The sequence below is a fragment of the Columba livia genome, chromosome 3, assembly GCF_036013475.1.
Source record: "Columba livia isolate bColLiv1 breed racing homer chromosome 3, bColLiv1.pat.W.v2, whole genome shotgun sequence".
NCBI lineage: Eukaryota > Metazoa > Chordata > Aves > Columbiformes > Columbidae > Columba > Columba livia.
Window position 1 is genome coordinate 103504285 of NC_088604.1, and position 12127 is coordinate 103516411.

At 46.9% G+C, this 12127-nt stretch overlaps 1 protein-coding gene across 1 annotated transcript in view; it reads left to right on the top strand.

Moving 5' to 3' along the window:
* Positions 1-12127, top strand: part of GALNT14 (polypeptide N-acetylgalactosaminyltransferase 14) — a 112415-nt gene that overhangs the window by 57460 nt on the left and 42828 nt on the right. The window contains exon 3 of the mRNA XM_065058649.1: positions 4771-4869. Within this exon, the coding sequence (XP_064914721.1) occupies positions 4771-4869 (99 nt within the window). The remainder of the gene's footprint in view (positions 1-4770; positions 4870-12127) is intronic.

Here is a 12127-nt window from a genome sequence, read left to right on the forward strand (position 1 = left end):
TCAAGAGAGCCATCGATCATGGAGAACTAGTCAGACATGAGAAATGTCATCTGAACCCCAAAGTGCTTGTAGGGGTGGTGTGAATCCATACTATTTCTGATGGCAGGCCCCTGATCCTCTGGGTCAATGTGAGAGGGAGAGCCTTGGGGCTGTGGTGTGGAGTCAAACCCAAATACTCTTGTTTTAGATGCATGGTCATGAGACTGCTCTCCCACATGTTTCCAAGGAGAAGAGAGGAGCCAGGATGGAGTTGAAAGATGGTGTAGCTCCATCTGATGTGGTTGGCTGTTCAAAATATATATGTGGAAGTGGTGAGCTGTCTTGAGGGAGAGTTTGGGCTTCATGGAAAACATTAAAAATTCAAAGCAGAGCTGCTGGCAACTGATGACCATTGAAGCAGAAAAGAAGGATGAGCAGAAGCCTGGCAGGGGAAGCTGGGGGAGCAGGATGAGGATAATTGACCCTTGAAGGAAGTTAATGAGGCACTGGAAAGGGTGAGCATGAGAGGGGGACACGTGATGGCAGATGTCAAAGCAGAGCTCTGTGGGCATGTGATGGCAGATGTCAAATTAAAATATGCTCTGGGTGAGCCCAGGGTTGGATTAGGAGGGGCTGAGGAACAGATTCTGTCTTTGTTGACACTGTCAGTCATTACCACTGTGCTGCGTAGTGGTGTTTCCAGGGTGGCCTTTGGTTTGGTGGGGGCACTATGAGTAAAGTCTATTGTTCTAAACGTAATATCGGTTGAAATGTCCTGGGAATGGGTGTGCATTGCCCCATCAGGAGTACCTCTAGGGGTGGCTGTGTGTGGAGTCCACCAGAGTGTGATAGCCCATTGCTCACCAGGAGCACAAGGGCTGAAACAACTCAAGAGAAGGGCTTTCAGAGTGGGGGACTTTGGAGGCCTGTGAGGCACAGGAGTGTCTGAAGCTTGAGACTTTGTAAGAGAGCTTTGTGATCCCTGTGATGAGTACCAGGCTCCGTCTGCCTGCTCCTTGTCTCTGCAAAAGCGTGCACCATAATTTATTCCTTAGCTATGAATGGCATATCAGGAACATGGAGATGAGATATTCCACCCTGAAGGAAGTACAGCAAGCAGCTGGTCCAGGCTGGGGTTTCCCAAAGGTGATTCCTAAGGTATCTGCAGCCAGAACATGCCTTTTGTAACTTTCTGATCCTAAAATTATTTTGAATTTGCATGGGAAATAGCCTTAAAACAGAAAATTGAAACTTCCTATCAAATGAAAGCTTGGCTTCTGGGTTTGCAGGAATAGATAATAGTTGTCTCTCTGTCTGGATGCTCTCTTTGGGGTTTCTAGGGCAGGCCAGCCTAGTTTCCATCTTTTGTGTTCTTTTGGACCCCCAGACTCGGTGTGCTGGTGGAGCAGCCCATGTTGCAGGCGGTTCAGGCTGGCAGTGTCCCTGCTAGCAATGGCTGTGCTCAGGTTGCTCCCCAGTCCTGCCACGGGGTTTCAAACTGTAAAACTTTAAAAATTACTTCAGCCAGTGAGTTTCAACATGCTGCAAATACAAGCAATGCAGCTATTACTTTAATGTTTTTAACTTCTTTTTTTTTTTTTTTTTTTGGAACACTCTAAAAAAAAACCAAAAAACTTTAAAATTTATCTGGTTTTCTGAAAATGTTGTTGGTGTTGGTTTTGTCTTTTTTTCCTTGTTGGCAATTGGGTGACCTATGAAATACCATAAGCAGCACAAAACGTTTATCCGGTGACAGCCTGAGGTAACACAGGCAGCTCTTAGTGGGTTTATTTTCATTATTACAGCAATTTTAGGGCTGCATGCTGCAATTTTCACTTGCAGTGAGGTATTAAATTGAAATTACCCCAGATGTAATTGTCACACAAAATAATTCTGGACATGCTGGATTTAATGCTTTTCCAAGCTGTGGTTTTTATTACCTAAGCAAGTGCCAAAAAACCACTTGTAGTCAAAAACTTAAACTGAAATCTGCCTTCTGGGGAGCCAGGGTGTTTGGCTGCAGTTACTCTGGGGAAGGAAGGGAATAAAAAACAAAAACGGATCTACTGGAGGAAAGTTTGGGAGGGCTTCTGAAAGAAGGGCCCAGGGGTAAAATCCTGGGCAAGGGCAGAATCAGGGCCTCATAGTGCACCCAGAGGAGCCCTGGCAGATGCACCAGCCCATCCAAACCCTTTTTAGGCTGTTTTTTTGGGAGATGAGTCCTACCCGCAGTGCAGTGCTGGTCACAGAGGTGAAGTGAGGCTGGGGGTGATGCCAGGTCCCTGCCCGCTCCATAGCGCAGCCATCGGTCCCAATTTTGGGATGCAAGGAGCCTCCTGAGACAGAAGTCAAGGGCAAGTCGTAGATCCCAATCAAGCTCTGGAGTTGCTCATATATGACATTTCAGTGCTTCCCACGTGCATGTTCTCTAGTTAGTCTGATCCAGTGCGTAGACGTCTGAAGTAAGTTGTTGTCACGCACGAGGAGCAGCTCAGCCAGTGTGCAGCATACCCAGCACTCCCACTGGTGGGTGATACTGCACGCATCCACAGCAGATTTATTTATTAGCTCCTTTGCTATCATAATGACATAAGTAAAGTATTGATGACTGTATTTTCTACCCTCTTTCATTCTTTTCCAGAAATAGCTTCCCATGTTTGCTCCATTCAACCTCTGCTGATGCTGTGCTGGAAGTGGGGGTGGAAGGGCATCTGGGAATGGTTAGGAGATAATGGTGTATAAATAGCACAGGGAGAGCAATCATTGGAGTCTGCCCTGACAGCTGCACAAAGTAAGCAAGAGCTGAGCCTGAGTGTGGCAAACCAGGCAAAACCGAGCAGCAACAGCAGCTTGTTCCTCACCGTATCAGGTTGGGAAAGCTCAGCTGAAGTTGGTTACTGGATGACGCAAGGGGCCACAGTGACCCAGACAAGCAGCTCAGGGCATGATCTGGTGCTGTTTAGTAATTCAGAAACCCTCTGCTTTTAGTATGCCTGAGATGCAACTTTGATAAATGAGGGTGTTGTTGCATAGGGCAACCTCACTGAATTTTCTTCTGGATGCTTAGTGGCCCTGCAACTTTGTCACCCTTTGAGGATGGACCTAGAATTAGAATGGGTTGAATGATGAATTTCTGGGGTTGATGACTATGCTGAAAGAACAGGGTAGTAATGAGAAATTTGTTTTGGTCAAGCTGAGGCAGGATTTGTGAAAGGTTTTGACGAGAGAAGGCAGCAATTGATTTACTGTGAGCTTGCAAATATTTTGTCCCGCTCAAGATGTCATTTTTTTTCTTCTCATTGGAATTATTTCACCTGTTGTGAATTCTTTTTTCTTCTCTTTTAGGTCACTTTGTAAATAATCAGAAATGCAATTTCAAAATGAAAAGGTGAAAAACCTCATTAAAAAGAATATCTCAAACATTTTGGTATTTCAGAGGTCCAACATGCAGTGCTGATAGTATAAAACAGCAATATTTGGGTACTGTTACTTGCTGTCTCCTCCCAGTCCCCACCTTAATTTTTCCATCTGTTTTTACTTCACCTCGCAGATACCATGGTCTAGAGCTTTGGGGCAGCAAACCAATGGTTTGTTGGAAGAGTGGTTGTTCAGTTGTTTTTCCTGCTTTGTCTGAAGGTGGTAGTGGCACCACTTGGGCAGGGACACAAGAGCAGGCGAGTGGCATGTGGATGGGAAGAGGCACGATGGCTGTGATGCGGAGCTCCTCAGGTTGGGGACGTGGTGCCCTCCTGCCACTGGTGCATTATCTTAAGGCCATCACAGGGGCTGACAGGGACCTGGAAAGAGCAGCACAGATATAAGAGGTGTATCCGGGTTTCCTGAGCTACAAATATGTTGGCGTTGGTCTATAAAAGCCATAAATTTAATCAGCTAAAGGTCAAAGTAATTACAGAGTCTATGACGTTTCCTCCTGGGAAGGAGGTGGCAGGGGCTGCGGTTGCAGTTGTGGGTTTTCACCTTCTGCTGGCTGGCCTGGAAGGTATTAAATCCCAATCTTCCCTGTAATCAGGTTATGCCATTAAGGCAGAATGAATAAGGAAACAATCAATTTAGAAACAGGACCTGGCTTACCTTGCAGCTGGCAGTTGGAAATTGCTGCCTTGTGAGGCGGGAGTGAGGTGTCTTGGAGGTGGAGCTGCAATGATGCTCTTACCTCTGCCAAGGCCATCAGCTGGGTGGGCACAAGAGTGCTGGGGCTTCTGCCTCAATTTAAGAAAGAAAACCCTTATTGACATAACCCAGTACTTCTGGGGTGGCACCGAAGGCCCCACGAAGCTCACAAGGCCACCAAGGCAGCTTAAGACTTGCACCTGTTCCTCACCGTTGTTGTGAAGGATCCATTTCTGATCCCATCATGCTAATGCCAGTGCGGAGCATCTTTGCTGAAGGTGGTGTTTCCCTAACTGGTATTAAAAGGGAGGGCCTTTATCTTCCCACTACCTGTTGGTAGGGGAGGCTGATGGCATCAGGAGGGTGGGCTAGCTGAGAAGCAATGATTAGAGAAAAGGGCTGCAAGCTGGGTTCCCCCTTTCCCATCCCTCCCTATTAATGACAGTTATGCTTGTTTTACTGCTGTAATCCTCAGTGAGTTACTTGGAAGTTTCTGGACTCCAGAAAGGATTCATACAGAAAAGACTCTTTTTTTTTTTTTTTTTTTAATGGTGGCTAGAGGACCATCTACTGATGGACTCTGCTGCCTGCTTTAATGATGTGAGCCCCCACTTTGAATTCCAGAGCCTGAATGTCCTTTTCCTCCTTCTCCCTCCCCAGGTGTACAACTTTGCACTATCGCCAGGACCTCCCGCCAACCAGCGTCATCATCACCTTCCACAATGAGGCCAGGTCGACCCTGCTAAGGACGATACGGAGGTAAGAGCTCTGGTTTGCTGGAAATAACCTTATTTTAAAACACTCTTAAAAAAGGGTGAGTGGGCTGGAGGCTTTTGTGAATGAAGGTAGAATCTGGACTCACTGCAGCAACGGGACTGGACTTGCCAGCTGTGGTCTCAAATGAGACCAGGAGAAATTAGCGGTGAAAGCTGATCTCTGAGAAGTAGGTTTTATAGTGGGGTGCTGAGGAAAGTAAGTGGCTGTGCTCCCTTTGCAGGGTTTAGCACAGGGTGCCCTTCGGGGAGTGTCAGAAGATTAGACAGAGTCTGGGAGAAGAGGTTTTATAACCAGCGGGGTATCGGTGCTCAGTTGTATTTTGTCCCAGTCCTCTGGGGACAGCTTTGATGCTGCAGATCGCTGCTCCAGTCCTGCTGTTTGAGTTTCTCCAGTGACCCATCGAGTGCCAGCCAGGCTTGCTAATTGAGAAGCCCTCATGGTGCACATGCAGACTAGAATTTCAAGGACGGTGTCTGTACTCCTCTGGTTGCACGGCAGAGCGCTCTGGGCATGTGGCCATTCCTTCATTTGTCGGTTTGTTCTTGGCTGTGTTCTGCTGTAGGGGATAGACTAAAAGCTTCATTTTCACCACAGGTTTTTGAAGTAAGCATTTAATCCCAATGTGTGCCTTGAATCTGCAAGTTCTCTTGTGGGAAGATTTAGTGAGATGTGTCCATCACATGTTTGAGGGGTCTATCTCCAGGTCTTGGCTGGTGGTTTCCTCCATAGCAAGCTTGGGTGTGCTCTGCCCTGTGCCAGTAATAAGAGTTTTGCAGGTGTGTCTCATGACCATGTAGTGAACATTTGTGCCCTGCTGCAAGCCTTGTCAGCTAAACCCTGGCATCCCCAGAGACCCCTTGTCATCCTTGGTACTGGTCATACTGGGTTTGCTGGCTCTGGGGAGACTTCAGCTGTTTCCTCTTCGCGATCATGTCCTCGCCGGGCTCCTCTGCAAGCAGCATCCTTCCTCAGGTGAACGCACCCCATGTCACAAGTGAGTTTGACAGTCCTGAAATTGAATTCCTGCTTTGCTTTATGGTTTCATGCCCAATCCCATCTCCTTCGCTTCACACTTAATAATCTATCACTGCTTTTTCTCTCTAGGATATGTGGATTTTGGGTGTCATAGCACTGACACTTGGTGCTGTGCACCAGCTCCTTGATCCTGGACCATCTCTTTTATATTTACAGTGCCTTGCATAGGTTTACTATCCTCCAAAAACCATTGTAACCAAGACAGCAAGGCAAAGCCAAGTGTAGTCCTCTAGCCCCTGCGATACAGGAGGCTTGTAACATGTAAAGTGCAGGAATGGACTTTAATCTAATTTCTCCCCATAACTTACCACCTGACTGTCCTGGCAGGGATGATCATGAGTGATGTTGCCACATGAAGAGAAGTTAGACCCATGATACCTCTATTGTTCCTGGATCCCCCTTATCTGTCTTCATTAGAGAACTACTCATTGCAATGATGGCATGGTTAGAAATACAGGTAGTTTGAATTTTTCCTTCTTCCTCTAGGGTATTGCCCTTTGAAGTTTCTGGTTTCCAGCTATACAAATATTTTCTTCCTTGTTCTGCTTGTTTTCTTTGACTTGATTAGTTTGCTTTACTGTCTTCCTTACCCCGTTGTTCATGGTTGCCACCACAGCAATGCACACCGCTCCTGGGGATTCCAGCTGGTCTGTGGGGAAGTTTTCCCCAGTGCTGGGGTCCCGTCACAGCTCTCTTTTCCCAGAGGATGATCTCTAAGCTGTGCCAGAGCCCTGCGGAGCATCCTGCTGAGCCACACTGCATAGGCCAGCCTGGGCACTGCGCAATGAGACGACAGCCTCGATCCCCATCTCTCCTGCCTCTCCCTGGGCTGAGATCCTGAGCTCTCCTGAACTGATGCTCCTTTTCCTGGTCCCCATGGTTTGGAAGTTTTTGGAACTTTTCCTCCTGGATGCAGCACTTAGAGGCTTGCTGTGATCCAGCTGGCACTAGGGGTACCAGCCCTTGGTGGCAAGTAGTGCTGGTGGCATGGCTACTGCCCTGCTCCTTTCCAGCCGTGATTGTGCACATGCTGCCATCTCCCTGCCTGTTTCTGAACCCAGCTGAGAGCTCATCTGCCTCTTCAGCCTCTGTAGGTTAATTTGCTGTGCCTTCTGACTGCTCTGTTTTTTTTCCCCCTTACTTGGCAAATGCTTAGTTTAATTAGATCTTCCAGATAACTCCATCCCACGGTGGCTGTAACAACATGGATCGTTTTCCATGGCCAGTCACAACAAGGTCTGTTCTCCTGATACTGCTTTGTGCCTTTTGGAGCAGTTTGTGGCCAAGTGTCCCCAAGTGCTTTGAGCATAGTGGTGAGTAAATTTAGCAACTCTTCTACCCATTTCTCCCCAGTACATCTCCATGGTGTGCTCTTGGTGTAACTCATGTGACTGATGGACATACTGAGGAACAGGGAGGTGATTTGTCCATGGCTGGTGGAAGATTTGGGGTTACAAACCTGGTTTCCTGAGTTCCAGCAAGCTGGGTTTTTCGGCCCCATTGCAAAATGAATGTTCTCAGTTAACCCCTGTGGCAGGGGCAAGGAACAGGGCAAAGGGGCATTGCTTGGCTTGTCCAAAGCCACAGAGCCACTGTCCCCTCAAAGAAAGCACTTTTTAACAGGGCCTCGTATAAATGCGGAGGGGTGACTGAGGGAAAAGCTACTGAAGGCACCTCTAGCAGGGGAACAAATGAGCTTTTGCAGAAGGGAACACGTACATGATGAGCAGGAGAGATTTTGCTATTCCTATGCTTTTTCTAAGCCCTTGAGAGCTTTAATGGCCACCAAGTGCTGAGGCTGAGATGGATCACAGGCTCAGTGTTTAGCGTGCGGCTCTTGGTGAGGATGTGAGTTCTCTCGCCCATGAAGCAGAGGCACCAACATGTGGCCTCTGCAGCACCCATTACGCAAGTCACGTTGTGAGTGTTTGTGACAGTTCATTTATGAACACTTTGTGTCATTGGAGCTATTGAGAAAAACTAGTGGACTGTGTTGAATAATGAATTAATTTAAAAGTTTCATGATCTTTTCTCTGGCCGTTCACCAGCTAGAAGAAAGAGAGGAAAAAAAGAAGAAAGGCTAAATTAATCGAATGCCAAAATGTCTGGAAATTATGTAGTCAGCGTTTATAAATGAGTATGTAACTATGCTTGTGCATATGCACAGATGTCCAGGCAGTAGGGGCTGGGTGACATGAGGAAGGGAAATAGAAAAGGGGAGAAGAGGCCAGCAAGGAGGAGATGGTGAATAGAAAAGTAGCTCCAGGGTTTACTGCGTTAAAGGTGATGAGAGTTTCCAACAGTATGGGGATAGGACCGTGTGACTAAACCCAAGGAAGGAAAGTGAGAGCAAGGGAGACAATAAGCAAAATAAGCAATACAAAGGCAATTTCTTCTTCCCTCTCTTTCCATCCTGTGCCAGCTTGGATTTAGGAAGGGAATCCAGCTCATTGCCCAGCTCTAGCTGGCAGCTCCTTCAGAGGGAGAGCATAAAGATTTCCTCAAGGCCACAGCAGTTACTGGAGGGGAAGGAGCAGCATGGCTGGGCAAGGACATGTGCTCCTTGCCACCTGGGGCCAGGCTGGGTACTGAGGCTCTCAACAGCGATGGGTAATAGTGCCTTCCCATTGTGTAACCCCATGTGTTGCTTAGGAGAACATCATCCTCTTTCCATCCCATCCCATCCCATCCCATCCCATCCCATTCCATCCCTCCTCTGCAGGCATCCACAGGCTCACATGCTGAGATGCAGCCACTGATGGATGGGCAGCCATGTGTTCAGTGCTCAATGCGGGTTGGCATCCCCTGCAGAGGTCTGCAGTGAGCATGGCTGTGTGTGCCCTGTCCCTGGGAACATCCCTGGAAATGTCGGGGAGAGAATCATAGATTGGTTTGGGTTGGAAGGGACCTTCAAAGGTCACCTAATCTAACTCCCATGCAATGAGCAGGGAAATCTTTAACCAGATCAGGTTGCTCAGAGCCCCGTCTAGCCTGGCCTGGAATGTCTCCAGGGATGGGGCATCTACCACCTCTCTGGGCAACCTGGGCCACTGTTTCACTACTCTTGTTGTAAAAAATGTCTTCCTCATGTCTAGCCTGAATCTCCCCTCCTTTAGTTTCAAACCATCACCCCTCGTCCTATTGCAACAGGCCCTGAGAAAAGGTCTGCCACCGTCTTTCTTACAGGCCTCTTTTAAGTACCAGAAGGCCACAATAAGGTCTCCCTGGAGCCTTCTCTTCTCCAGGCTGAACAACCCCAACTCTCTCAGCCTGTCTTCACAGCAGAGCTGTTCCAGCCCTGGAGGGAGGAATGCGGGCAGCCTGGGGTGATGCTCTGCTCCTGGACCACTGGAGATTACCACACCGTGACTTCCTCCAGCAAAGCAATTTTGGGAGCTTGATGTCTGGTTGGTGCTGGCACATGCTGGGCAGGAGAGGAGAACAGGAGGCTGCTGTGCCAGCAGCCTGCTGGGCAGAGGGTGAGATGGTTCCGTTTACTCTGCTGAGTGGTCTTCATTTATTTATACTTCAAACTTGCATCTGGGAAGCTCAGAAGCAGAACAAGGAGACTTAGTTATTTACCACTCACTGACAAATCAAAACACATCCTTTGGCAGAAGTCCTGATGTAAGTGCTGTGAACATCACATTAAATATTTAGATTACTAATTAGTGGGGAGAATATAATGCTTTTCATTTTCCAGTGCTTGTAAGTAAGAGATGTCCTGGACAGCCAGCACCTCACACCTTTCCCACTGCCTTGTCTGCATTGAGACACATCTGAAGCAGCGAAATGACAAAGCCAGAAGCCTCCTTCTTTAGGCAGTAACAGCACCATATAGACTGTGCCATAACTGAAATGAGCCTGATTAAAGAAGCAAAACTAAGCCAGGTGTTGTGCAGAAACTGTATAATTAGCACTTTGTGCCAACTATTTTTTATTTCTCCTTTTTTTTCTTCTTTTTGCTTAAAACCTGGTCTGTTTTTTTTTTTTCTTAATTTGCTAATCATCTCTCGCAGTGACTAAGTACACAGCCCTCCATGCGCTTTTACCTTTTGATGTTAACATAAGAGAACTCTTGAATTTCAAAGAGCTTGGTGGGTATTTGAAAGAATAAAATGCAAAAGCCTCAGTGTAATCAAAGCTCATTACGGTTATTCTTGGTGCGATGTGTCTCTTCCCGCATAATTAGCCTTTTTTGGGTTATCGAAGCAGTTCATTTTGGTGGGCATTTTCTCTTCACACTCTTGGTCTGATTTCAATAATTGTGACCCGTGGCCCTTCTGACACTTTATTATACTCCTAAAGGTTTTTGTTGTTGTTTTTATTTGTTTGTTTTGTTTTCCCCAAGAAGTCATTTGTTGCTGTGGAGAGAATTAATGGGTTCATGACTTCCTGAGGATCGATGTCCACAGTCACCTCTCTAAAGCAACTGATATTTTGGGTGATGACCAAAAACATACCAACCTTTTGTCAGAAGACCTGAACTCCTCCCTGCAAACATTTCCCTTGTCTTACACATCAGGGTGACTTCTCCATTGGTAACTATTATATTTGGAGATGAAATTGTTGAAACCAGTGCTTACCTCTGGGTAGGCAGAAAAGGATCCCAACAGATTGTTGAGGAGTATGAAAGAAGGACCTTATGATAAAAATTTAATGTGAAATTCTCCATTGTTACGTCTGCATAACATCTGCCAAATCCATTGAAACACAGAAAAATTCAGCATTAACTTTTCAAGATAATTCAGCAATGAATCTGGTCCTATGGGGTTGAATAGATGTAAGCACTTTATGGACTAGAGGCATGAGCTTTCATTTAAATGTTAACATTTTTTTTGGCAATTTAAAGGAGAAAGCATGATCTCTGGCTCAACAGAACTTAAAAGCTGTTTTGATTTGTTAAAGTATGTCCGTCACTGCAGTATATCTACCTATGTTTGATTTCAAGGAAAAAATTCTATAAATAACAGGGGGACTTCAAAGCACTATAATATCATCTTTTGATTTAACCTATATAAAAGAAAAAAAAAAAGCAATGCACACACATAAGAAGGGAAAGAAAGCATAAAAAATCAAAGCCGAGCAAAGGCACAAGTAATAGAAAAGCTGCCTTTGAATTTTTAAAAATGCTTTTATAGTCTATCTGAAAAAAAAGCCCAAACCAAAACCAAACCCGTAACGCTGAAAATGTGCTGTATTTGGTGCCTCTGTTTCCCATCCTCCCTGTGGAGTGCCGCAGGAGGGGTGTTTATAATCCCCTGTATTTCCAGCAGCATGGGTGCGTTATTGTGTGATTAATAGAGCACAGGTAGAAAAATGTGCTGGAGACATGAATTTGTCATTGCTGAGAAGCCGGCGTGCTTGCCCTCACTGTGCTGGGCAGTGGGCTGTGTTTGCGGTGTTGCAGCCTTTGCTGGGGATCTCTGTGCCTGCGTCAAGTGGCCCTCAGATTAGCAGCAATTTTGGTGCTTGCAGGCGTCTGTGCACAGATCTGCAAGGGCAATGATGAGCTCAAAGCCCACTGAAATCACGTCCCTTGGAACCGTGGTAGGCCCAGCTTTTGGATTATTCTCACCGGGGCCTTTTTCACTCGGGATTTGGGAAAGTGTCATGCTGTGGGCGAGTGGTGCAAGGGAGGTGGTGGGAGAGGGCTGTGGTGATGTTGGGTGAGGCTGTTCGCAGAGCTGAGGGATGCTGCGTCAGCCACACTGGCATCTGCCATCAATCCCATGGAAGGATGATGGGCTGTGGAGTTGGGGCAAGCCTTGGAGAGGTCCCTCCCTCATTCATCTGCATGGTACTTTTCCATCCTTGCTCTGGTCAACCGTCTGCATCCCATGGGTGGCAGTTGTGGGCATTCAGGGGACGTGAGCCCTGCTTTACGCGGTAGCAAGCTGAGGCACATGGTTGGCAGCAAACAGCTTGACCTGGGAACAGCAGGAGTTTGCAGCTGATCTGAGGCTGGGTTGCACATCTCCCCAGCCCAGTGCCTTGAAAATGTTCCATGCTGGATTTTCTTCCATCAGAAGTGCCCCACGGCACTGAGTACCACTTATAGCCCAGGGCTGAGTCTACAGCGCAGTACAGCAGCTTCCATCAAGTTATTCTTGCTGGTAACAGCAAAATCATTATCATCCCCTTTGTGACCACCCTCCTGTAGGGTTAAGCCCTGCATTGCACTTTGGGCAGACAAATATGTAAG